The 25849-nt window shown below is 44.4% G+C and overlaps 1 protein-coding gene across 10 annotated transcripts in view; it reads right to left on the bottom strand.

Annotated features, from left to right (window-relative positions):
• glra2 (glycine receptor, alpha 2) overlaps window positions 1–25849 on the bottom strand; it is a 195685-nt gene that overhangs the window by 76004 nt on the left and 93832 nt on the right. For all 10 annotated transcript variants that reach the window (XM_078408991.1, XM_078408990.1, XM_078408988.1 and 7 more), the window contains one exon: window positions 11079–11302. In XM_078408991.1, the coding sequence (XP_078265117.1) occupies window positions 11079–11302 (224 nt within the window). The remainder of the gene's footprint in view (window positions 1–11078; window positions 11303–25849) is intronic.

The following is a 25849-nucleotide window of genomic DNA, read 5'->3' as shown; positions in this document are numbered from 1 at the left end:
GATCTATCTCTCCTTCCTCACTCCATTCTCCTGCCTTTTTTAAAAGTTTAGTTTAGAGATACAGCACGGAAACAGGCTCTTCGGCCCACCGGGTCTGCGCTGACCAACGATCCCCGCACACGAACACTATCCTACACCCACTAGGGACATTTGTTTTCATTTACCAAGCCAATTAACCTACAAACCTGTACGTCTTTCGAGTGTGGGAGGAAACTGAAAATCTCGGAGAAAACCCACGCAGGTCATGGGGAGAACAAACAAACTCCGCACAGACAGCACCTGTAGTGGGGATCGAACCTGGGTCTCCGGCGCTGCATTCGCTGTAAGGCAGCAAATCTACCGCTGCGCCACCATGACCGCCTTCTCCCCATAATCCCCGATACCCGTACTAATCAAGAATCTATCTATTGTACTTGAGCTTGAACTGATTGCATTTTCTATGTATAGTATATCTGATCTGTTTGCATAGCAAGCAAAGCAAAGGTTTTCACTGTACCTCAATATATGTGACAATAATCAACCTAAATTTAAACCATTATACTCCATGTGCCAGATCTATGCTTAAATTATGCCTATGCTTTTGCAGACTCCTTGAGTCTTCTTCACAATTTATGTTCCTACATCCTTGTTTCATCAGCAAGTTTAAGGTTTCAAAGGTTTCAAACGTCTTTTATTGTCACATGTACCAATTAAGGTTCAGTGAAATTCGAATTACCATACAGCCATATGAAAAGAAAAGCAACAAGACACACAACTATATAAAGGTTAACATAAACATCCACCACAGTGGATTCCACGTTCCTCACTGTGATGGAAGGCAAAATTTCCCAATCTTCTTCCCCTTTATTCTCCCGCTGTCGGGGCAGTCGAACCGTCCTTCAGGGCGGTCGAAGATCCTGCATCTGGCGGTCGCAGCCCCCTCGTCGGGGTGATCGAAATTCCCGCGTCGGGGCGGTCGGAACTCCCGCGGCTCTGAGTTCCTGAAGTCGGACTCTGACCAGAGACCGCGGGCTCCGTGATGTTAAGTCCGCAAGCACTCATGGTTGGAGCTCCGAGGTCGATCCCTGGAAAAGGGATTGTGGGCTCCACCATGTTAAAGTCCCGCAGGCTCCCCGCGGTGGTGCTCTCAAAGGTCGTTCTCCAGAAAAGGCCGCCAACGCCTCCATGTTAGGCCGCAGTACGGACGGATATACGATACGGGAAAAAAATCGCATCTCCGTCGAGGTAAGAGATTAAAAAAAGTTTCTCCCAATCCCCCCCCCCACGCTCCCCCCATAAAACAAGCTAAAGGACACTAAAAACATACATTTAACACATACAATTAAAACACAAAGAAGGAAAGGACAAACGGACTGGTGGCGAGGCAGCCATTTCTGGCGCCACACCTTCATCTAAAGCAAATTGTAGATTGTAAAAAGCTACGGCCCCAACATTGATTCCTGTGGCACACACAGTCATTGCATCGTGCCAACCGGAAGAGACCTCCTTATGTGTAGGAAGGAAATGCAGATAGTGGTTTAAACTGAAGATAGACACAAAAAGCTGGACTAACTCAGTGGGTCAGGCAGCATCTCTGGAGAAAAGGAATAGGTGATGTTTCGGGTCGAGACCCTTCTTCAGACCTTCTTATGTTCAGCCTTCAGTTGGCCAGGCCCTAAACTATTTATTTGCCTTCATAAAGCTTTCTCTGCGAAAGCCAGTCTTAACTCTTCCTGAATTTTCTGAAGTGCGCCAAAGCCAAAGGTTATTTGGCAACACTCATGCCATGTGTGGTTTGCTCTGTGTTACTGTGCTAAATACTATTGCAGAAGTTCTTGATATACCGTCCTGCTATTTTGCTAATGGAGGCTTATAAAATTCAAATTTTAAAAAAACCATCTATGAAAGACCTTTAATAAAAACAACTTTATTTTTCTTCTTTCTTCCCCTCCAACCTTAACTAATACCCAAATAAAACTCGATGAGTAGCAAGAGGCTTGTGGCATCTCACCCACGACCATTTCTTATATATACATTTAGAAAATGAGTGTTGGTCAGCCAGTTGGTCACAAGATACATTGTCCAATTTCTAGCTTGGTCACTTTCTTGCCAATTTGTTTTCAGCAGCTGTTAATGGATGGTCCCTTGGAATTGAACTCAATTGGATGAACTTGCTGGCCGTAGATTAAAGGAAGAGGCTGATCTGCATTGATCAGCACTGCCACATAATCCTCCGACATTTCCGCCACATCCAATGGGATCCCACCACTAGCCACATCTTCCCATCCCCACCCCTTTCCGCTTTCCATAGAGAGCATTCCCTCCGCAACTCCCTGGTTAACTCGTCCCTTCCCACCCAAACCACCCCCTCCGCAGGTACCTTCTCCAGCAACCGCAGGAGATGCAACACCTGTCCCTGTACCTCCACCCTCGACTCAGTCCAGGGACCCCGACAGTCTTTACGGGTGAGGCAGAGGTTCACTTGCACCTCCTCCAACCTCATCTGCTCCACTAGGGTGGTGAATCTGTGGAATCAGTTGGGGAAGTCCAGAACAAGGGGTCACAGTTTAAAGATAGTCTTTTAGGACCGAGATGAGAAAGTTTTTTTTCACACAGAGAGTGGTGAATCTGTGGAATTCTCTGTCCTAGAAGGTAGTTGCGGCCAGTTAATAGGCTATATTTAAGAGGGAGTTAGATGTGGCCCTTGTGGCTAAAGGGATCAGGGGGTATGGAGAGAAGGCAGGTATGGGATACTGAGTTGGATGATCAGCCATGATCATATTGAATGGCGGTGCAGGCTCAAAGGGCCGAATGGCCTACTCCTGCACCTATTTTCTATGTTTCTATGTTTCTATGAATTCTTTGCCACAGAAGGCTGTGGAAGCAAAGCCAGTGGATATATTTAAGGCAGTGATAGATAGATTCTTGATTAGTACAGGTGTCAGAGGTTATGGGGAGAAGGCAGAATTGGGTTAGGAAGGAGAGATGGATCAGCCATGATTGAATGGTAGAGAAGAATTGATGAGCGGAATGGCCTAATTCTTCTCCAATCACTTCTGATCTTATGCTCTTACTCTATCCATTGTTACAGGTGTCGACTCCTATATATCGGCGTGACCAAGCGTAGACTGGGCGATTGTTTCGTTGTACGCCTCCTCTCAGTCCGCCTAACGTGATCTCCCGGTTGCTAAACACTTTAACTCCCCCCCCCATTCCCACACTGACTTTTCTGTCCTGGTCCTTCTCCCTTATCAGAGTGAGGCCCAGCCCAAATTGGAGGAACAGCACCTCACATTTTGCTTGGGCAGCTTACACCTTCTATTGACTTCTCTAACTCCAAGTAACCCTTGCTTTCCCTCTCTCTCCATCCCTCCCCTGACCAGTCCGACTGTCCCCCGATTAAATTTTATCTCTGTATGCTTTGTTGTCACCTTCCCCTAGCTAACAATGATCTATTTGACTTGTTCCTTGGTCTCCATCCCTTTTGATGTCTCATTTTCACACATCACTCTTCCTTATCTCTGTGTCTCCCTTTCCGCTGACTCTCAGTCTGAAGAAAGGTCTCGACCCGAAACGTCACCCATTCCTTCTTTCCAGAGATACTGCCTGTCCCGCTGAGTTACTCCAGTATTTTGTGTCTATCTGCTCATGGATGTTCATGGATGCTGTACATGAAAATCAATCTGAAAGATATCTACATGTAAAACAGCACAACTTAACTATTTTGAATGCATGTAGACTCAATATTTGTTGGGCATCATTCAAAAGACAATTTCCTGTGACCATTCTCTATTTATTGACATTTGACAATGCATATATTGAATCAAAAACTGCACTATAAGTGGCTCTGAGATAGACGACTTTGTTCCAAATTAGACTGTCAAGAAAAAATATATATTTTTGCATCCCAATATGTGGTAAATGTTGGATAATGTTAAATGATGGAATATTTAAGGCTGAATTTGATCCTGAAGGTCTTTTTGAACAATCTTCCTAAATTTAATCCAGAGAAGTAAGTGCTCATTCCAGTATTAACATATTTTTTAATATTGATGTCAAGTGAAAATTTTCACACGGCACACAAAATGTGCCATAACTGAAACAAATGCAAAAGGTGGCTGAACTAAAGTGAACTAACTAAAAATGCATATCGCACAGACATTTATGTTCACAAGTTCAGAAGTGATAGGAGAAGAATTAGGCCATTCGGCCCATCAAGTCTATTCTGCCATTCAATCATGGCTGATCTATCTTTCCCTCTCGACCCCATTCCCCTGCCTTCTCCCCATAACCCCTGACACACGCACTATAACTCAGGTTTAACAGTAGCAAGATGTAAAAGAATTCACAAAGGCAGTAGAATATTTCACAACTCCAAGAGCAAGGATTTGCTTTTTGCTCTGATGGTTCTCAGTGAAACGAGGAGCAGGCAATGCTGAACTGAACTGAATACCAATGAATGCAAAAACTACGTTGAAGTCTTGGTTAGACCTTCATCAACAGAACACTCTCACCTTCAGCACTTCGCAATTCGATGCAAGTAATCCTTTAAAATGGGAAGTGTCTCATAATAAGCATTGATTCGTAGTTTAATGCAGTAATCTAGATATCAATGTGCTTTACGATCGTGGGCAGGTATGTCACTGGGAAATGTTATGCTTGGGATTTGTAGCTGTGTTTTTTATCATGGTCATTGACTTTGAAATAAAACCCATGCCCATAAAGAAACCAATATGAACAGATGTGTAATCTGGCAACACTCCAAAATGTAGGAATGCCTGCTACAAGTGAGATATTTAGTACCATGCAGAAGCCTCCATTATATATAAACTAGGTAAGAGCAAATGTCAATGACAACTACCTATGATTTTAATTCATTATAAATGATTACAGCCTTCAATTTTTGAAAGCCATTTGACATTCAGAGACTCAGATGCAATAACAATGGGAGGCAATGGATGCTCTTGCAATACCGTTTGTAAATACAGAGGTTTGTTAATGTCTCCATTATTAATTTAACGTAAATGGTGGCACACCGCAGACAACCAAATTGTTTTTATTAAGATAATGACCTTTCTCAATTCTGGGACCTATTTAACATAGTGACATTTAGAAATTTGATAGTGGTAGGCGTTTAATAGAAGAGTAATTTATTCACAAAATGCTGGAGTAACTCAACAGGTCAGGCACCATCTCAGGAGAGAAGGAATGGGTGACGTTTCGGGTCTTCAGTTTAGTTTATTGTCACGTGTACCGAGGTACAGTGAAAAGCTGTTGTTGCGTGCTAACCAGTTAGCAGAAACACAATACATAATTACAGTACATGAAGCATATAAAGTCATCGTGACTTATATGGTGCCATCAAGGATGCATATAATTTTGTAATAATTTGGGAAATAATTAATAGACAACAGGATATACTAATCTGGCTAGAATGTGATTTTGGAACTAGCAATAATGAAATGATCCAGTATGATTAATCCAGTATTGAAGGTTAATTATGTCTTCAATTAATTTACTAAAAGTATGCCAATAATGCATTTATCACTCATAGGTATATTTCTATGTTTACCATTGATACTTCAAACTTTAAATCATAAGATTCTGCTTATGAACACTTGTTGAAACAGCAAATGAGGGTGCCCTAATGTGAAACATTTCTCATGCGAGATTTTGCCCCTGTTTTGATGCTCTTCCATTCAGATCTAATCACCATGAACTACTTTGACATTCCATCGTTTATTGGTCGAGCAATAGCACCAGTCGTTGTCAGTGGCACTTCGCTAATTTTAATTAATTATAAGTGTTTGCTAGTATAAATTTTAATTGATATCTACAGACCTGAAGGTATTCACCACAAGGGAGAATGGCCATTACTGCACTCGCGTTTATGAAATTTCCTACTGCCTCTGAGAACTCTCTCATACCATGGAAACAAAAGAGTGCTTAGGAGAATGATGTGAAGACACATTGTTTTTAATTTCACTCCATCGTGGTTTAAAGCATGGACAAGGTGATAATTGCATACATAGGTCGGAATATTATCTATAGATAGAAAGATATACATATTATCTCTAGATAGAGTCGGAAGAAGGGTCTTGGTCTAAAATGTCACCCATTCCTTCTCTCCAGAGATGCTGCCTGTCCCACTGAGTTACTCCAGCATTTTGTGTCTATCTTCGGTTTAAATCAGCATCTGCAGTTCCTTCCTACAGAATATCATCACTCTATTCTGCTACAGGTCCAGCCATTTAGGTTTGTTAATTTGAGCAGCATGTGCTTCCACCAAAAACAAACTGGTTGCAATTAAATTTTCCAAAGTTCAGGCCTATACTGCAGTCATAATGCCTGTCACTGTTTTACCTTTGTCCAATTTATGGTCAACACTTCCTCAGGTCGTCTACTGACACAGGAAACGGTAGAAAGGCAATCAAAACTGTGCAGTACAAATCTGGTACTGCATTTGTTACTCCTAAAATCTTCCTCAGGGATTCTCAACCAACAGGTAAAGGTCATAAGGTCATAGGTGAAAGGAGCAGAATTAGGCCATTCAGCCCATCAAGTCCACTCCACCATTCAATCGCGGCTGATCTATCTCTCCCTCCTTACCCCATTCTCCTGTCTTCTCCCCATAATGCCTGACACCCCCACAGCTATCTCGACTACACTTCTTCTCACCCTGCTTCCTGCAAAGACTCTATCCCTTACTCTCAATTCCTCCGTCTACGCCGAATCTGCGCCCAAGAGGAGGTGTTCCATACTATAACATATGAGATGTCCTCATTGTTTAGGGAACGGGGATTACCCTCTCCCATCATAGATGAGGCCCTCACTTGTGTCTCCTCGGTACCCCGCAGCTCTGCCCTTGCTCCCCCTCCCCCTGGTTGCAACAGAGACAGAGTCCCCCTAGTCCTTACCTTCCACCCATCAGCCGTTGCATACAACACATAATCTTCCGAAACTCCCATGTTGTCTATGATGGGAGAGGGTAATCACCTCCAACAAGATCCCACCACAAGACACATTTTCCCATCTCCACACCTTTCCGCCTTCCTAGGCGTTCCCTCCGCAATTCCCTGGCTAACTCATCCCTTCCCACCCAAACCACTCCCTCCCCAGGTACCTTCCCCTGCAACCGCAGAAGATGCAACACCTGTCCCTATACCTCCTCCCTCGACTCTGTCCAGGGACCATGACAGTCCTTTCATGTGAGGCAGAGGTTCACTTGCACCTCCTCCAACCTCATCTACTGTATCCGTTGTTCAGATGTGGACTCATACATCGGCGAGACCAAAAGCAGACTGGGCGATCGTTTCATGGAACACCTTCACTTAGTCCGTGTGAATCAACCTGATCTCCCGGTTGCTGGACACTTTAATTCTCCTTCCCATTCCTACACTGACTTTTCTGTCCTTGGCCTCCTCCATTGTCAGAGTGAGGCTCAGGGCAAATTGGAGGAACAGCACCTCATATTTCGCTTGGGAAACTTACACCCCAGCGGTATGAACATTGACTTCTCTAACTTCAAATAGCTTTCCCTCTCTCTCCATCCCCTCCCCTTCCCAGTTCTTCCACCAATCTTACTGTCTCCGACCACATTCTGTCTTTGTCCCGCCCACTCCTCTGAGAAAGTGTCTCGACCCAAAAGGTCGCCCATTCCTTCTCTCCAGAGATGCTGCCTGTCCCTGCTGTTACTCCAGCATTTTGTGTCTACCTTTGATTTCTCTCACTTCAAGTAGCCCCGGCATTCCCTCTCTCTCAATAGATAGATAGGCGCAACTCAACAAATATGATGGGGCCTTCTGTCACCTGCTCACATGCCCCATTATCATATTCATCAAACCATCAGAAAATAACAGATCTTAAACAAAATAGTTTTGCTGGAAGATACTAAAAATTAAACGCCAGCAAGTGTGGTGAAAAGCAGAATCTCCCCCTTTAAAAGCTTAAACTTTCCTTCAGAGATGGCATTTGTGTTGCATTTTCAATTGGTGAGCTACCTGGAAGGAGTGCAATTAACTTGATCAAGTAGCAATTAATAAAGAAAGCACGCACAGCCGGCTGCAGGCCTCCTGTGCACATCACCAAGCAGACGGCGTGGCTTTTATCCACCACCACCTGAAGTGCTTTCCCTGCCAAAGTAAACCTCTCTGTATTCTTAAGATAGACGCAAAATGCTGGAGTAGCTCAGCGGGACAGAAGGAGTGGGTGACGTTTCGGATCGAGATTCTTCTTCAGACACCAGCATCTGCCGTTCCTTCTTGCACACCTCTCTGTATTCTTGTTAAAATGGGTGAACTGGGAACCAGTTGAATGACAGTTTCATTGTGCATCAGCTACTTCAAAGTTGAAAACTTTTTTCTATAATTATATCATTTAGGTTCTTTAAATCAACCTTGATTTTAACAATCATTGATTATCTTCTTCACCTCCTTCCTCCGTTTCCTAAAGACCTCACCTGTCACACTCCTTTCCAAATGCCGTAAACACACCTTCCTCATGACGTAGAAGGACTTGATTCTGCCCATCAAATCTATGCCAGCACCAAAGAGCGTTTCCATCCTCCCACTTAATTCCCTGAAAACCACTCGTATGCTCATCAACTCTCTTCATGATTCTCCAATCAACCACCGACATCTTAGTTTTTTTAGTATAAGAAAATAACTGCAGATGCTGGTACAAATCGAAGGTATTTATTCACAAAATGCTGGAGTAACTCAGCAGGTCAGGCAACATCTCGGGAGAGAAGGAATGGGTGACGTTTCGGGTCGAGACCCTTCTTCAGACTTAGTTTTTTTGTTTAGTTTAGTGATACAGCACGGAAACAGGCCCTTCGGCCCGCCGAGTCCGCACTGACCAGCGATGCCCGCACATTAAACACTATCCTATACACACTAGAGACAATTTACACTTACAACAAGCCCATTAACCTATAAACCTCTACGTCTTTGGAGTGTGGGATGAAACCGAAGATCTCGGAGAAAACCCCCGCAGGTCATGGGGAGAACGTACAAACTCCGTAGCAACTCTATCGCTGCACCACCGTACCGCCCATATCGGGAATCTCTGGAAGATTTTACAATAGCCAATTAACTGAGCAACAGATCCTTGGAATGTGGGAGGAAACGCGAGTGTCTGAGGGGAAAACCCATGCAGTCACAGGGAGAACTTGCAAACTGTACATAGACATCAGCAAAGGTCACAAAGATTAGTGGGAATGTCGGTATTGCACAGAAAGCAAAAATATTAGAGTCAAGCATGATCCCCCCCAAATAACCTTGAGAAGTTCGATGGGCAAAATATAATGCCCAAAATAAAGAGAAACAACAATTCTTAAAGATTGCTATTAAATTATGAAAATTTGATTTGTTTGGTCATTTGCACAATGGCACTGCACTAATCAAAATCAGAGCAAGTATTACTAGTTAAGTATACATTAAGTTTGCATTTCAACAGACCAATGGCCTGAGACATTCTTCTGACCAACTGTTAATGTGTAAACCCTGCTACAATTCATTGGTTGGACACACACAAATACCCCCAAATACTGGAGTCATTCAACAGGTCAGGCAGCATCCCTGGAGAACATGGATGGGTGGCATTTCAGGTTGAGACTCTTCTTCAGATCCTGGTCTCCTTGAGCAGTAGATCAGCTTACCAGGGGCGGCACGGTGGCACAGCGGTAGAGTTGCTGCCTTACAGTGCCAGAGACCCAGGTTCAATCCTGACTACGGGCGCTGTTGGTACGGAGTTTGCACGTTCTCCCCGTGAACTGCGTGGGTTTTCTCTGGGTTCTCCGGTTTCCTCCCACATTCCAAAGACGTACAGGTTTGTAGGTTAATTGGCTTGGAATAATTGTAAATTGTTCCTAGTGTGTGTAGGATAGTGGATGTGTGGGGGGATCGCTGATCTGTGTGACTACACAGCACAAGGGAACATATTTTTCCATTAATTGATGGAAGGATTAGATGGGAATCCAGAAAAACAATACTCAAGGAATTATAGTGGTCTGGAACTCACTGCTTGACAGGGTGCCTTCAGCAGAATTTAAAAAGCCCGAATGAGCTCATAAGAACCACAAATACAGGTTTATGAATTAATACTGACCGCACTGTAACTCCAAACCAGCTGTAAGAAGCAGGCGGCGTGTGGCTTGGTGAGAGTGAATGAACTTGGTGGACAAAAGAGGTGTAGGATGCAAGGTGCTTGTGAGGGCCAACTCACTTCTACACTTCCTTCGTGAGACACTCCAAATGGACCTCATTCAAGCTGTGATCAAATCTCACACCACTTGGACAACCGTGACCGGCTGTTGCTATGAATAGTTTTCCCCATTTATCCTTGTTAGTTGTAATTAAAACCCTGGCAAGGCTTTGAGGTTAATCCCTCCTTTCCAAATCTTAATTCATAGACCTGTATTTATGGTTCTTATGAGCTCATTCAGGCCCTTTTAATTCTGCAGAAGGCTTTCACCACCCTGTCAGGCAGTGAGTTTGAGACCACTAGAATTCCTTGAGTATTGTTTTTCTGGATTCCCATTTAATCCTTCCATCAATTAATGGAAAAATAAGTTCCCTTGGGTTGTGTAGTATATTCACTGCCAAGTTAAACGCCTTCTTTGACAGTCAGCACAAATGAACCCATAACCTTTAGCTTTTAGTTTATACATACAGCGTGGAAGCAGGCCCTTCGGCCCATCGAGTCCATGCTGATCAGCGATCCCCACACTTTAACAACATCCTATACACACACTAGGGACACCTTTTACAATATTACCAAGCCAATTAACCTACAAACCTGTAGGTCTTTGGAGTGTGAGGAGAAACCGGAGCTCCAGGGGAAAACCCACGCGGAGAACGGGCAAACTCCGTACCGACAGCACCCTTGGTCGGGATCGAACCCGGGTCTCTGGCGCTGTGAGGCAGCAACCCTCCGGCTGCGCCACCGTGCCGCCCTAATTCACCTGTCGTTCGGCAATCTTCAGGGTGGCAGCGGTCCCCACTGATATAGTTAACATCAGCAGCTAGTCAACATAAACGAACCCAACACACGGCAAAACATGAACGGAACTGAAGCATTCGCGGATGACCAACTCTTACCTTATACTGTACAAAACATTTCCGTTTTTAAAAATACGGAGCAGTTTGTTATCCGTTGTCACTTCATGGAAGTTGGCCCCTTTTTCATTGGCAAAGAACAGATCGGGCTTCCAAATGGAGTCCAACATGGAAGGGTCCAGGTCCAAGGAATCATCGGGATATTCGCTGTAGGCTAACCGTGGATCATTCCATGTCTGTCGCAGGAATATGTTCACCCTGTAGTCCTGAACAAATTCAAAATTATCTTAAAAGATGCGTTCACTCAACAGGCTTACATTTCCATTTGCTACATAAACTTTACGGCAAGCTCAGTTTGATTCAAGAATAAGCACAGTAAAGCCCAGCTTTCTAATGGAAAAGAATATTTTGGTTTCAGAGCTCCTAGCTACATCATCGGGCTTTGCTGCAATAGGCCTGGCCGAGGTGACTTCTCTGTGACAAGGAAATATGATTCCAACATCATTGAAGTGAATTACAGGAACAATTTAAGGACCCATACTGGCTGCATTCACTGTAGCCCCAATCCAACTCCATTCTTAAACACACTAATATCTAATAAAAATGTCATGCCATTTCAATCCTCTGCTTGAATTTAGCCTTGGTAAAGATAACTCTCAAGGACTAGGAGCTGCACATCATAGGATGGTTCTCAAGAATGGCAGGAATCCAGTGCGGTACATCAAGGGAGGCCTCTCAAGAAGCTTGTGGTGTACGTCAAAGGATGCCCAAAGGTCTTTGTGCTGCACAGCAATCTTAACCCTTGTCATACTGATCCTTCCATGGCTATGGGGGGTGGGGGTGGGTGGGTAATGGGGAGAAGGCAGGCACGGGGTACTGATTGTGAATGATCAGCCATGATCACATTGAACGGCGGTGCTGGTTCGAAGGGCCGAATGGCCTACTCCTGCACCTATTGTCTATTGTCTATTGTCTGGAAGAATTTCTATGTCTATGACATTTGTCTATGACATTTGTCTATGACATTTGTCTATGACATTTGTCTATGACATTTGTCTATGACATTTGTCTATGACATTTGTCTATGACATTTGGCTTTGCTGGAATAGGCCTGGCTGGGGTAGTTCTCTGTTGCAAGGAAATATCATTCCAGCATCATAAAGTATTACGGGAATAATTTAAGGGCCATACAGAGTGTACTCACTTTAGCAGCATTCCAACTGCCCAATGGTTCATGTTCTGCAAAATGTCCAGATGTTCGTTTTACCACTCTTCATCAATTCCCTTTATCTTTTTTTGCAAGCCATACTGAGAAATATTAAATCTGAGATACTTGGGCTTATTCGTGAAGTATTTGAGCTGATATTTTGACAAGGGGCAACTTCTGGTTCGAAACTACCACTTGAAACACACAACCCAATGTTTAGTTTATTTTAGTTTCAAGATACAGCGCGGAAACAGGCCCTTCGGCCTAGCTGAGTCCGCACTGACCAGCGACCCCCGCACATTAACACTATCCTACACACACTGGGGACAATTTTACACTTTTACATTTATGCCAAGCCAATTAACCTACAAGCCTGTACGTCTTTGGAGTGTGGGAGGAAACCGAAGATCTCGGAGAAAACCTACGCAGGTCACGGGGAGAACGTACAAACTCTGTACAGACAGCACCCGTAGTCGGGATCAAACCTGGGTCTCCGGCGCTGAGGCAGCAACTCTACAGCTGCGCCACCATGCAGCCAATGTGTTAGTTAATCAGATTAAATAGCTGGGCATTGTGAATGGTCTCTACTTAGTGATGGTGCTCATGGACACATGGATTAGGCGCATGGACACAGTATAAAAGGGTGGAGCTGACACTACACTATCATTTAATGGAGGCACTTAGTCGCTCATCAATTAAGTTTCCAATGTTTTAGTAGTGATCTAGTAAAGCAATTGAGCTGCTTCTGTTTGGAAAATAGAAAGGAGAACCTCTGAGCAATATGCATGTTTATATTGAAGGCAGATGAAAGGGAATTATGTTCAAACAATGCACCTCCTTTTCAAACGTACCAAATTCATTATTGCCTGGTTTATAATGCTATCTTTGGAATCAGACCCTCTCTGATTGTTATGTTCTTGTTGCTAACAGGGCACTTGTGAAAATACCAACATCATGCTTGCAATTCATTGTTTAAATGCAATTTATTTCCATCCTTTTTAAAAGTGATTTACAGTTTACCGCTATTTAACTGAAGTATTTAAGGGTTATTAATACATGGAGATTAATTACATGATATTTCTAAAATATATCTGACTTGTGGCTTTGTGCCACTTCTGTGAATATCCAGGCATAGACAATATTTTATATTTAATGGTACTTTTCTGCTGGAATTGACTCCAGCAATGGTCTGTCACCTAATCACTCAGACGACTGTACCATTAAACGTAAGACCTTTGGTAAGGAAGATTATATATTATGCTTCTTTGATGGCTGCCAAAGATTCAACATATTTAATCACAGCACAAAATTACATGAATCAAACTGGTGGCTTTTGAACAAACGTCAGGTTTTGATGAAGGACAAAATATTCTGTTTACTCTTTGTTAACAAGGATTTTGCTGAACATTACCAACTAAAGATCTATTTTTCTGTAAACAACTCTCTCAGCCATCACTTCTGGTGCATTGATTACCAACAGGTTAACATGGCAATCAGGTGTCGGGGTAATAAGGAGAAGGCAGGAGAATGAGGTTTAGAGGGAAAGATCAATCAGCCGTGATTGAACGGCGGAGAGGACTTGATGGGCCGAATGGCCTAATTCTGTTCCTATTACTTATGAACATATGAATTTATGTAATCCATTGAATTTAGTGAAACTATGAATATAGATTTTTTACACCTTATTTTCAAGTATTTATTGGTGCATATTGAATTGAAATAGCCATTTGACATGGTGAATGTGATGCTTATTGGAAGAGTTCAGTGCAACACATAGGGTTCTTGGAATAGTGTGCTTTGTATTTAACTGAATTATTCATTTGTTCTTATTTGAGAGTGGCATGGTGGCGCAGCGGTAGAGTTGCTGCCTTACAGCGTTTGCAGTGCTTGAGACCCGGGTTCAATCCCGACTACGGGTGCTGTCTGTACAGAGTTTGCACGTTCCCCCCGTGACCGCGTGGCTTTTCTCCGAGATCTTTGGTTTCCTCCCACACTCTAAAGGTACAGGTATGTAGGTAAATTGGCTTGGTAAATGGAAAAATTGTCCCTAGTGTTAATGTGCGGGGGTCGCTGGTCGGTACAGACTCGGTGGGCCGAAGGGCCTGTTTCTGCACTGTATCTCTAAACTAAACTAAACTAGCTCCCTCGTGTCCAGAATTACCTTCAATCCATCATTCGAATGTTCGAGAAACAGTAAGCTGATTAGACTCCCAGTGCTACATTATGGTGCTGACATTTTAATAAACTCTAAACTGATATAATGATATGACAATGTCACACAAAATTTGGAGATGCTTCGCTGTCTTTATGTTTTTAATTAGATTTGTTTAGGTTGGACTATTCAAGACATGATCATTTTAAGGTTCATTAAATAGCGGTCTCAGTGGCATTTTGTAGTCATATTGCATGGTTTCCTCTACACTACGAAAGAGCACACACATTCTCTACATAATGCCATGCTAATAAGGATATAACTAAGGCAAAAGAAGCAAATTCATTACAGTACATGCTTAATCAAGTCTTTCAGTGTCCTATCAAATCAGCTAATGTCTTTTATCAGGTCATTTATTACCTCTAATTATTTCCTATCCTTGGCGACCACCCATTCACTTCCTAAAGATGCCATCTCACTATTCATGGTAGCACTGGGTCATTTGGCACCATTCACCTCACCACTTTGCAGAGAAAAAAACAAATCTAGTTTAGTTGAGAGACATACGGCATGGACACACTGGCCTATTGAGTCCACATCGACCAGTGATCACCCATACACTGGTTCTCTAGTTTAGAGACCTACGGCATGGACACACTGGCCCATTGAGTCCACATCGACCAGTGATCATCCATACACTGGTTCTCTAGTTTAGAGACATACGGCATGGACACACTGGCCCATTGAGTCCACATTGACCAGTGATCATCCATACACTGGTTCTCTCCTACACACTCGGGACAATTTACCGAAGCCAATTAACCTACAAACCTGCACATCTTTTGGGATGGGGGAGGAAACTGGAGCACCCGGAGAAAACCCAGGTAGTCATGCGGAAAACGTACAAACTCCATATCGACTGCACCCATAGTCAGGATTGCCTCCAGGTCTCTGCCACTGTAAGGCAACAACTCTACCGCTGCGCCACTGTGCCATTCGAGTTAATATTTTGGTTTTAACATTGCAGGGGACTGGACACAAGCCAATTATTTTCATTCAAGTACGTTATTAATCTACAACTTTGCATGTGACAATCCACAATGGGAGTGTTATGAAAAAGAACCAATTAGTTCTGAACTCATCGATATTAAAACCTAAGCAGTTCAATAGCTTCCACTGACTACAAGGTTATTAAGTTAAGTACATGGGTGCCATCTCAACACACAGTGACCAAGAACTACAAACTAATTGGCAGAGACAAGGAACTGTAGATGCTGGTTTACAAATAGGACACAAAGTGCTGGAGTAACTCAGCAGGTCAGGGAGCATTGCTGGAGATCATGGATAGGTGACTGAAGACATCAGTCTGAAGAAGGGTCTCGACCCGAAATGGCACCTATTCCTTCACTCCGGGGCAGGGGTGGAAGGGGATGAGAAACCTGGGGGAGAGGAGAGGCAGGGCATGGGTAGACATAGGCAGATAGCTGGAGCAAAGGTCAGAGAGCAAAGGTCAGAGATTAAAACCTAAGGCGTGGGCCAAAAGGACTGAAGAGTTGTGAATTGTGAAGCCAGAGGGAGGATTGTGAATGGAGGGGGGGAGGGGGGAGTTAGTTTGTACTGAGTTGGCTCTCTTCTTCAGGAGAGCACTAATATGGTAACTAAGTAGAATAGTGGTGAATCAAAGAGGAGGCTTGAGGCAAACACACAAATCCGTTCTCCCAGGGTGGGAATGAACACCACAAGAGGGCAAAAGGGTATGGTGGAGTATAATGGAGATGTGAAAGGCATGTTTTTGCATTGAGAGTGGTGGCGCCAGGAACATAGTGTTGCTGTGGGTGGTGGTGGAGGCAGACATTGTGGTGGCGTTTAAGCTTTTAGATAGGAATATGGAATTGCAGAGAAGAGAGGGATATGGATCATGTGCAGACAGATGAGACCAGTTTTATTCAGCATCAAGTTCGGCAAAACATAGTGGGCCGAAGGGCCCGTTCCTGTGCGGCACTGGTTTATATTCTATGGTTTTTATATAAATACACGTTATTGGCATTTTTAAATATAATGCTAGGAATGTATTTGGATTAATTTCAGTTCTATTGTATTGCTGTCATATTTATGTTTTTAATTTAGTTTAGTTTAGTTTAGAGATACAGCACGGAAACAGGCCCTTCGGCCCACTGGGTCCGCGCCGCCCAGTGATCCCCGCACATTAACACTATCCTGCACACGCTAGGGACAATTTTTTACATTTACCAAGCCAATTAACCTACAAACCTGTACGCCTTTGGAGTGTGGGAGGAAGCCGAAGATCTCGGAGAAAACCCACGCAGGTCTCGGGGAGAACGTATAGACCGTACAGACAGCGCCCATAGTCGGGTTCGAACCCGGGTCTCTGGCGCTGCATTCGCTATAAGGCAGCAACTCTACCGCTGTGCCACCGTGACCACACAAAACAGATTACATTACTAATCACCACATTTTTGACAAGGAAGGAGACATTAATCTTTTCCTAGGTGAATAAAGTCACCATGATGAATGATCCTTTTACCTTTGTAACCGAACTTTTGATCAGATATTTCATTGCATTCCTGGATGACATTTCATTGTGGAGTCACAGATCATTTTTCTCACTTGACCTGCAGAGTTCAATTGAAACTCTATAGGCAATCCCATCCTAATGTCCTTTGAGCATTAAATCACAGCATTAAATTCTGGTGGTTCGATATCAATTGGAAACTCAACTCACAAAGTCTCCCAATAAGTTGAAGAAAGGTTACGCAGCAATTTAGAAAGTGTTTGGGAAGGAACTGCAGATGCTGGTTTACACTGAAGATAGACACAAAATACTGGAGTAACGCAGCGGGACAGGCAGCATCTCTGGAGGGAAGTAATGGGTGATATTTCGGGTTGAGACCCTTCTTCACACTGAGAGTCAGGGGAGAGGGGGGACTAGAGTTACCATTGTCTGCTTTGATCTGTCGTTTTCACACCTCACCCTTCCATATCTCTAGTCTCTCTATCCCCAGAATCTCAGTATGAAGAAGGGTCTCAAACCGAAACGTCACCCATTCCTTCTCTCCAGAGAAGATGCCTGTCCCGCTGAGTTACTCCAGCATTTTGTGTCTATTTAGATGGTGTTTACAGTGATAGATTGCTGGGAGAGTATTAAGTGTTTTATGTGAGGTGAAGAGTTTTATTGATGCTGCAAAAAACAAAAAATGTCTCTTTTTCAGTATTCAGTTAGCTGCAGAAAGCACTGCTGTTGTGCTGCATTAGCACAGCTCAAAATTAGCACGGTGGCGCAGCGGTAGAATTGCTGCCTTACGGTGAATGCAGCGCCGGAGACTCAGGTCGATCCTGACTACAGGTGCCGTCTGTACGGAGTTTGTACGTTCTCCCCGTGACCTGCGTGGGTTTTCTCCGAGAGCTTCGGTTTCCTCCCACACTCCAAAGACGTACAGGTATGTAGGTTAATTGACTGGGTAAATGTAAAAAAATTGTCCCTAGTGTGTGTAGGATAGATAGTGTTAATGTGCGGGGATCGCTGGGTGGCGCGGGACTCGGTGGGCTGAAGGGCCTGTTTCCGCGCTGTATCTCTAAATCTAAAAATCTAAAATCAAAGGAAAAAGTTTAACAAAAAAAATCCCAAATATTTACTATGTAGGTGTTTAAGGTTTTCTAAAATATAAAATAAGTGTTTTTTTAAAGTGCAGGTTACCTGTTAACAATTTTGCTGAGTTTTCTTTCTGTGCTCTCAAGGTCAATCAATTTGAAAAACAATTAAATGTAGTATTAATCATTTTACTTTCTTCGTAATGATAGTGAGTGCAAAATGTAACTTGCAAAGCACAGAATACAGCAAAACACATAAACATGAACTGCAATCACGCCGACCATCGATCACCCATTCACACTAGTCCAGTTTCTCATCCACTACCCACACACCAGAGGCAATTTACAGAGGCCAATTAACCTGCAAACCTGCACGTCTTTGGAGTGTGGGAGGAAACCGGAGCACCTTGGAGAAAACCCACGCAGTCACAGGGAGAACATGCAAACTCTGTACAGACAGCACCCTGAGTCAGGATTGAACCCGGGTCTCTAACGCTGTGAGGCAGCAACTCTACCACTTTGTCACTGTGATGCTTCCAAATGTGCTGCAAATGGTGTGTAGGCAGATTGAATGTAAGTAGTCAAAGCAATGAGAGGCAGAGAGTTCATTGAACGGCCGCTGGAAGACTTCAGTGGAGCTTTTCTATCAGTAAATACAGGGGACTGAATAATGAAGGTAATTGCATGTAAAGGAGTTTATTCAACAATAGTGTCTGCCTGAAAGAGCCAGACAGCTTGGAAGTAATCCCTCTGCAGTTGATCCACATAATGATGGAAAATGATTAACATTAATTACCTGGCCTTGACATTTGTCCTCAGTGAGTATGGACAATAGTCATTGTGATTATACAAGTGCAGGAAGGAACTGCAGATCCTGGTTTACACCGAAGACAGACACAAAATGCTGGAGTAACTCGACAGGACAGGCTGCATCTCTGGAGAGAAGGAATGGCTGACGTTTTGGGTCGCGACCCTTCTTCAGACTTTGAGTCAGGGGAGAGGGAGACCTGAGATAAGGAAGGGTAAGTTGATTGAGAGGAAAGGGTCTCAACCCGAAACGTCACCCATTCCTTCTCTCTCTCGAGATGCTAGCAGAGCTGGTTCTTACCCTCAACAACTTCTCCTTTGACTCCTCCCACTTCCTCCAAACCAGAGGCCTGCCTCTTTGTACACTGGCCCCATCCCCGAACTCTACCTCCGCTACATCGACGACTGCATTGGTGCTACCTCTTGCACCCATGCAGAACTCACTGACTTCATACACTTCACCTCCAATTTCCATCCTGCCCTTAAGTATACCTGGACTATCTCTGACATCTCCCTCCCGTTTCTGGACCTCACCATCTCCATCACAGGAGACAGACTAGTGACGGACATTTACTATGAACCCACTGACTCGCACAGCTATCTGGACTACACTTCTTCCCACCCGGTCCCCTGCTTCTTCCCACCCGGTCCCCTACTCCCAATTCCTCCGTCTACGCCGCATCTGCGCCCGGGATGAGGTGTTTCACACTAGGGCTTCTGAGATGTCCTCGTTCTTCAGAAAACGGGGCTTCCCCTCCTCCATTATAGATGAGGCTCTCACTAGGGTCTCTTCTACATCCCGCAGCTCCACTCTTGCTCCCCCTCCCCCCACTCGCAACAAGGACAGAATCCCCCTCGCTCTCACCTTCCACCCCACCAGTCAGCGGATCCAACATATCATCCACCAACATTTCCGTCACCTACAACGGGACCCCACCACTGGCCATATCTTCCCATCCCCTCCCCTCTCTGCGTACCGCAGAGACCGTTCCCTCCGTAACTCCCTGGTCCACTCGTCCCTTCCTACCCAAACCACCCCAACCCCTGGCACTTTCCCCTGCAACCGCACGAGATGCAACACCTGTCCCTTTACCTCCCCCCTCAACTCCATCCAAGGACCCAAACAGTCTTTCCAGGTGAGACAAAGGTTCACCTGCACCTCCTCCAACCTCATCTATTGCATCCGCTGCTCTAGATGCCAACTTATCTACATTGGCGAAACCAAGCGCAGGCTCGCCGATCGCTTCGCTGAACACCTGCGCTCGGTCCGCATTAACAAAACTGATCTCCCGGTGGCCGAGCACTTTAACTCCCCCTCCCATTCCCAGTCTGACCTTTCTGTCATGGGCCTCCTCCAGTGCCATAGTGAGGCCCACCGGAAATTGGAGGAACAGCACCTCATATTTCGCCTGGGCAGTTTGCAGCCCGGTGGTATGAATGTCGACTTCTCCAACTTTAGATAGCTCCTCTGTCCCTCCCTTCCCCTCCTCCTTCCCAGATCTCCCTCTATCTTCCTGTCTCCACCTATATCCTTCCTTTGTCCCGCCCCCCTGACATCAGTCTGAAGAAGGGTCTCGACCCGAAACGTCACCCATTCCTTCTCTCCCGAGATGCTGCCTGACCTGCTGAGTTACTCCAGCATTTTGTGAATAAATCTCTCGAGATGTTGCCTGTCCCACTGAGTTACTCAAGCATTTTGTGTCTATCTTTGGTGATTATACACATTTTTAACTGCCTGTTTTGAAGGCATGATGTCAATTGATAGTGGGATAGATTATTGGCATTGAGCAAATGTATGCCTTTACTGTTGATGACAGGGTGAGATTTGGCCGATAATGTGATCTGAACTGATTTTTTTACTGATAATAATAATGTATTATTTTACTATTTTTTTCGGATAATCCATTGAGGGAGTGTCATGGAAAAATAATCCTTGGGTTTAGACATGAAGCTGCACAGATCTCCTAATGGTCACGTTCATCACAAGCCACAAGTGTGCTACCTTGCATACTTTAGATGAGTCACAGTGCTCATGCCTGAGGTAGGCATTTGATGTGCAAATGAGACTCGAGCACCTGTCTGATCTCCTTCCCCACTGCAGGACAGATTTGCCCCTCTGGCTTTGAATTTTGCTGCCTGACAAATAATCAGAACATGAACGCTCCTGAATTTGGATAGGTTTTGTTAATGGAAGTGTAAGGTTTCAATGTCGGTCTCCTCGTGAAAATGCAACCTTAAGGGCCTAGAGAGGACTTACTGTCTGCTTCCTAGCAGAAGGAACCACAGCAAACGCCACATGGTCACAGTTCCTCAGGTATAAAGTTAAACATACTTGATGCTGCTCTGAGTGTAGCCTGCCCTCTCCATGATGAAAACGGAGCTTTGCACCTTTGTGCCGGCTACAGACGGTCACCTAAATCACACCATGGTGCCATCTTGGAGATGGTCAAACCAATCATTCAGATAATGAAGAGAGACACAAAATAACTCAGCGGGACAGGCAGCACCTCTGGAGAGAAGAAACGGGTGATGTTTTGGGTCGAGGCCCTTCTTCAGACTGTAGAAGAAGGTTCTGTAGAAGGGTCTCAACCTAAATTGTCACCCATGCCTTCTCTCCAGAGATGCTGCCTGTCCCACTGAGTTAATCCTGCATTTTGTGTCTATCTTTGATGTAAACCAGCATCTGCATAAGTTCATGCTCATGTGATAGGAGCAGAATAAGGCCATTTGGCCCATCGAGTCTACTCTGCCATTCAATCATGGCTGATCTATCCTTCCCTCTCAACCCCATTCTCCTGCCTTCTCCCCACAACCCCTGACACCCTTGCAGTTCCTTCCCACACATTGAGAAAAGGAATGTTTAGAGAAAGAAAAGCAAACTAAAACAATATTTTCTTTCAAACTTTTTAAATTGGTTCTATTGCCTTTAATTCATTTGCAGCTTGTGGCATCAATGACAAGGCTGGTATAGCTGGCATTTACTGTACATCTTTAATTGACTTAAAGTGGCTTATAGGACAATTTCAACAGGCAGTTAACACCCAGCCTCATTCATGGATCTATAAATAGTCAAGAGCAGGTTAAGTTTCCTCTTTGAGGATCACGTGAATCAAATATGCGCTGACAACAATCATGTAGTTCACTATCTCTGAGACTTGGTTTTAATTTACAATATTTTTAATTTCTTGAATTTTGGTCGTTTAGCTGCTGTGGATTGAACTTATGCAAGTAGTCCAGACTGATCCATAACTTAATCCCTGTTTTACTACATCAGTAAATAATTAGAAGCTCAATTCTGAAATTCTGTTCCCAATTTTGTTCAAAGGGGCAACACAGTGGGGAAACTAATGGAGCCACTGTTTCACAATGTTAGAGACCTGCTTTGTTTGTGTGAAGTTTGCACATTCTCCCTGCGACTGTGTGGGTTTCCTCCAGGTGCTCCAGTTTCCTCCCATGTCCCAAAAGCATACAGGTCCGTGGGTTAATTGGCCACTGAAATTTGCCCCTAGCATGTCGGTGAGAAGTAAAATCTGGAGGGAGTTTAGTTTAGTTTAGAGATACAGCGCGGAAACAGACCATTCGGCCCACCGAGTTTGTGCCGGCCAGCGATCCCTGTGCACTAGCACTACTCTACACACTAGGGCCAATTTTTACCAAAGCCAATCAACCTACAAACCTCTACATCTTTGGAATGTGCGAGGAAACCAGAGCAGCCGGAGAAAACCCATGCGGTCACAGGGAGAACGTACAAACTCCGTACAGACAGCACCCGTAGTCAGGATTGAACCCGGGTCTTTGGCGCTGTGAGGCAGTAGTTCAACTGCTGAGCCACCCACACATTGATGAGAATTTGGGGAGAAAAAGAAATGGGATCAAATGCAGGTCTGGTGTAAATGGGTTGGCATGGAATAAGTTGCCCGACGGGACTGTTTCCGTGTTGCACGTCTCCGTGAGTTAATGTGAAATAGAGCCATTAATGTTGCACCAGGAAGTCTATTAATCTTCAAGATAGACACAAAAAGCTGGAGTAAGTTAGCGGGTCAGACAGGTTCTCTGGAGAAAAGGAATAGGTGACGTTTTGGTTCGAGACCCTTTTTAATCACGTTAGAGTTAGTAAGTTTACAGAGCAGAACAATCAAAAGCAGGCTATTCAAGTCCATGTATCCTCTACTTTAAACAAATGAAAGAGACTGCAGATGCTGGAATCGAGCAAAAAAACAGAGGTGCTGGAAGAACTCAACTGGTCAGGCCACAACTGGTCAGGCCACAACTGGTCAGGCCACAACTGGTCAGGCCACAACTGGTCAGGCCACAACTGGTCAGGCCACAACTGGTCAGGCCACAACTGGTCAGGCCACAACTGGTCAGGCCACAACTGGTCAGGCCACAACTGGTCAGGCCACAACTTTTGGAGGGAATTGGACAGACGATGTTTTGGGTTGGAATTTTTCTTTAGACCCTCTTGTTCAGCATGATGTCTTACACAGGTGTTTTGGCCCTTTGGCGCAACCTGTCCCTGATGGCCAAGATGCTCATCTACGCTGGCCCCATGTGTGTGCATTTGACCCAAATCCATCTAAATCATTCCTGTCCATGCACTTGTTCAAATGGTCCATAAATGTTGTAATTGTACCTGCTGAAACAACTTCCTCTGCCAGTTTGTTCCATATACCCACCATATTTTGCGTGAAAAAGTTGCCCCTCAGGTTTGTATTAAATCTTTTCCCTCTCACTTTTAACCAATCCCCTCTAGTTCGTGGTTCCCTAATCCGTGGTAAAATACTACATACATTCACCTGATCTATGCCCCACATGATGTCATATACCTCTATGAGATCACCCCTCGGTCTTCTACACTTCGTGGAATAAAGTCCTCGCCTGCCCAACCCGTCCCATACCTCAGTCCCTCACCTCCTGGCAACACCCTTGTAAATCTTTTGTGCACTCTTTCCAGCTTAATGGCATCTTTCCAATAGCTGGGTGACTGAAACTGAACATAGTACTCAAAGTTTGACCTTACTAACGTCTGATACAACTGCTAGATAATGTCCTTATGTCTTTGGGCAATGCTTTTACTGATGAAGGTCAGCATGCCAAAGTCCTTCGTCACCAACCTATCCACTTGTGATGCCACTTTGAAGGAATTATGTACTTATTATGCACTTATCTACCACGAGTTAAAATTCTAAATTGGGACAAGGCCAACTTTGAAGGTAGAAGACAGGAACTCACTCAAGTTAATTGGAACAGGTTGTTTGAAGGGAAAGAGACATCAGGAAAGTGGGATGTTTTTAAATGTGTGCCAACAAGAGTCAAGGGCATGCTTGTTCCTATTAAGGTGAAGGGCAAGGCAGGGAATGAGGGCTCCCTAATTCTATCATAGATGAGGCCCTCACTAGGGTCTCCTCGATATCCCACAGCTCCACTGAGTCCCCCCAGTCCTCACCTTTCACCCCATCAGCTGTCACACGCAGCACATAATCCTCCGACATTTGTGCCACCTCCAACGGGATCCCAACACTAGTCACATCTTCCCATCTCCATTCCAATCCACCTTCTACAGAGACCATTCCCTCCACCACTCCCTGGTTAGCACGTCCCTTCCCACCCGAACCACCCCCTCTCCAGGTACCTTCCCCTGCAGCACTTCATATTGCACTTGAGCAGCAATATGAATATTGATTTCTCTAATTTCAAGTAACTCTTGCATTCCCTCTGTCTCCATCCCTCCCCCACCCCAGTCATCCTGCTAGTTTCAATGTTCGTATCCCTTCGTTATCACCTCGTCCACAGCCAACAATGGACCATTGTGGGCTCCACCTTTCCTGGGTCTTCAGTGCTGGCTCTGATTTGTTCTGAACCTTTTCATATGTCTGGTTTCCTTGACTCTCAGTCTGATGAAGGGTCTCGACCCGAAACATCACCTATTCTTTTTCGCCAGCGATGCTGCCTGACCTACTGAGTTACTCCAGCATTTTTGGTCTATCTTCGGTGTAAACCAGCGACTGCAGTTCCATCCTACACCTGTGGGAAACCCGCTCGGTTACAAGGAGAACGTGCAAACTCCACACAGACTGCACCCGAGTTCAGGATCGAACCTGTGTCCCCATCACTGTGAGACAGCAGCTCTACCAGCTGTGCTACCTTTCTAAGTATCTTCCAATTATTTAATCAGTTCTCCTCAGTCTTTGTAGTCTCTAAATAAAGTAACCTACTTACATGGTCTGGAGTAAGAAAAGTTATTTTGGATTGAAAATTAACACTGGAATTTCTCCAAAGTAACATAATTTTTTTTTGACTGTATGCCAAAACTGCAAATGATGTTTGGCACATCTGTGATATGACATATTTTTGTCCTTTTTCACATGGCTTGTGATGAAATGTGTCATTAGACTTTACCCTTCATCCTTCATTCCTTAGATCTACATGCAAATTTTCAGTGACAATGTATGACTTTAATTTAATTGGTGAAAAAATGAGTTCAGTTCAGTTTAGTTTATTGTTACGTGTACTGAGGTACAGTGAAAAGCTTTTGTTGCGTGCTAACCAGTCAACAGAAAGACAATACATGATTACAATTGAGCCATTCACAGTGTACAGGTACATGATAAGGGAATAACTTTTAGTGCAAGGTAAAGTCAGTAAAATCCAATCAAAGATAAATCGAGGGTCACCAATGAGGTAGATAGTAGTTCAGGACTGCTCTCTGGTTGTGGTAGGATGGTTCAGTTGCCTGATAACAGCTGGGAAGAAACTGCCCCTGAATCTGGAGGTGTGCGCTTTCTCACTTCTACACCTTTTGCCCAAAGGGAGAGGGGAGAATTTGGAGTGGCCAGGGTGCAACTCTCCCTTGATTATGCTGCTGGCCTTGCCGAGGCAGCATGAGGTATAAATGGAGTCAATGGAAGGGAGTCCCAAGGAAATGATTTCCATGTACCTCGACTCCATCCTATCCCTCTGGCCAATCTCTCCCGACCTATGTCCAAGATACCTCGCATGCCGTTCGTCTCTTTAATGACTTCTGCTTTCCGAGCCCCC

Source organism: Rhinoraja longicauda, chromosome 12 (assembly GCF_053455715.1).
Source record: "Rhinoraja longicauda isolate Sanriku21f chromosome 12, sRhiLon1.1, whole genome shotgun sequence".
NCBI lineage: Eukaryota > Metazoa > Chordata > Chondrichthyes > Rajiformes > Arhynchobatidae > Rhinoraja > Rhinoraja longicauda.
This window is presented reverse-complemented; position numbering and strand designations above follow the sequence as displayed.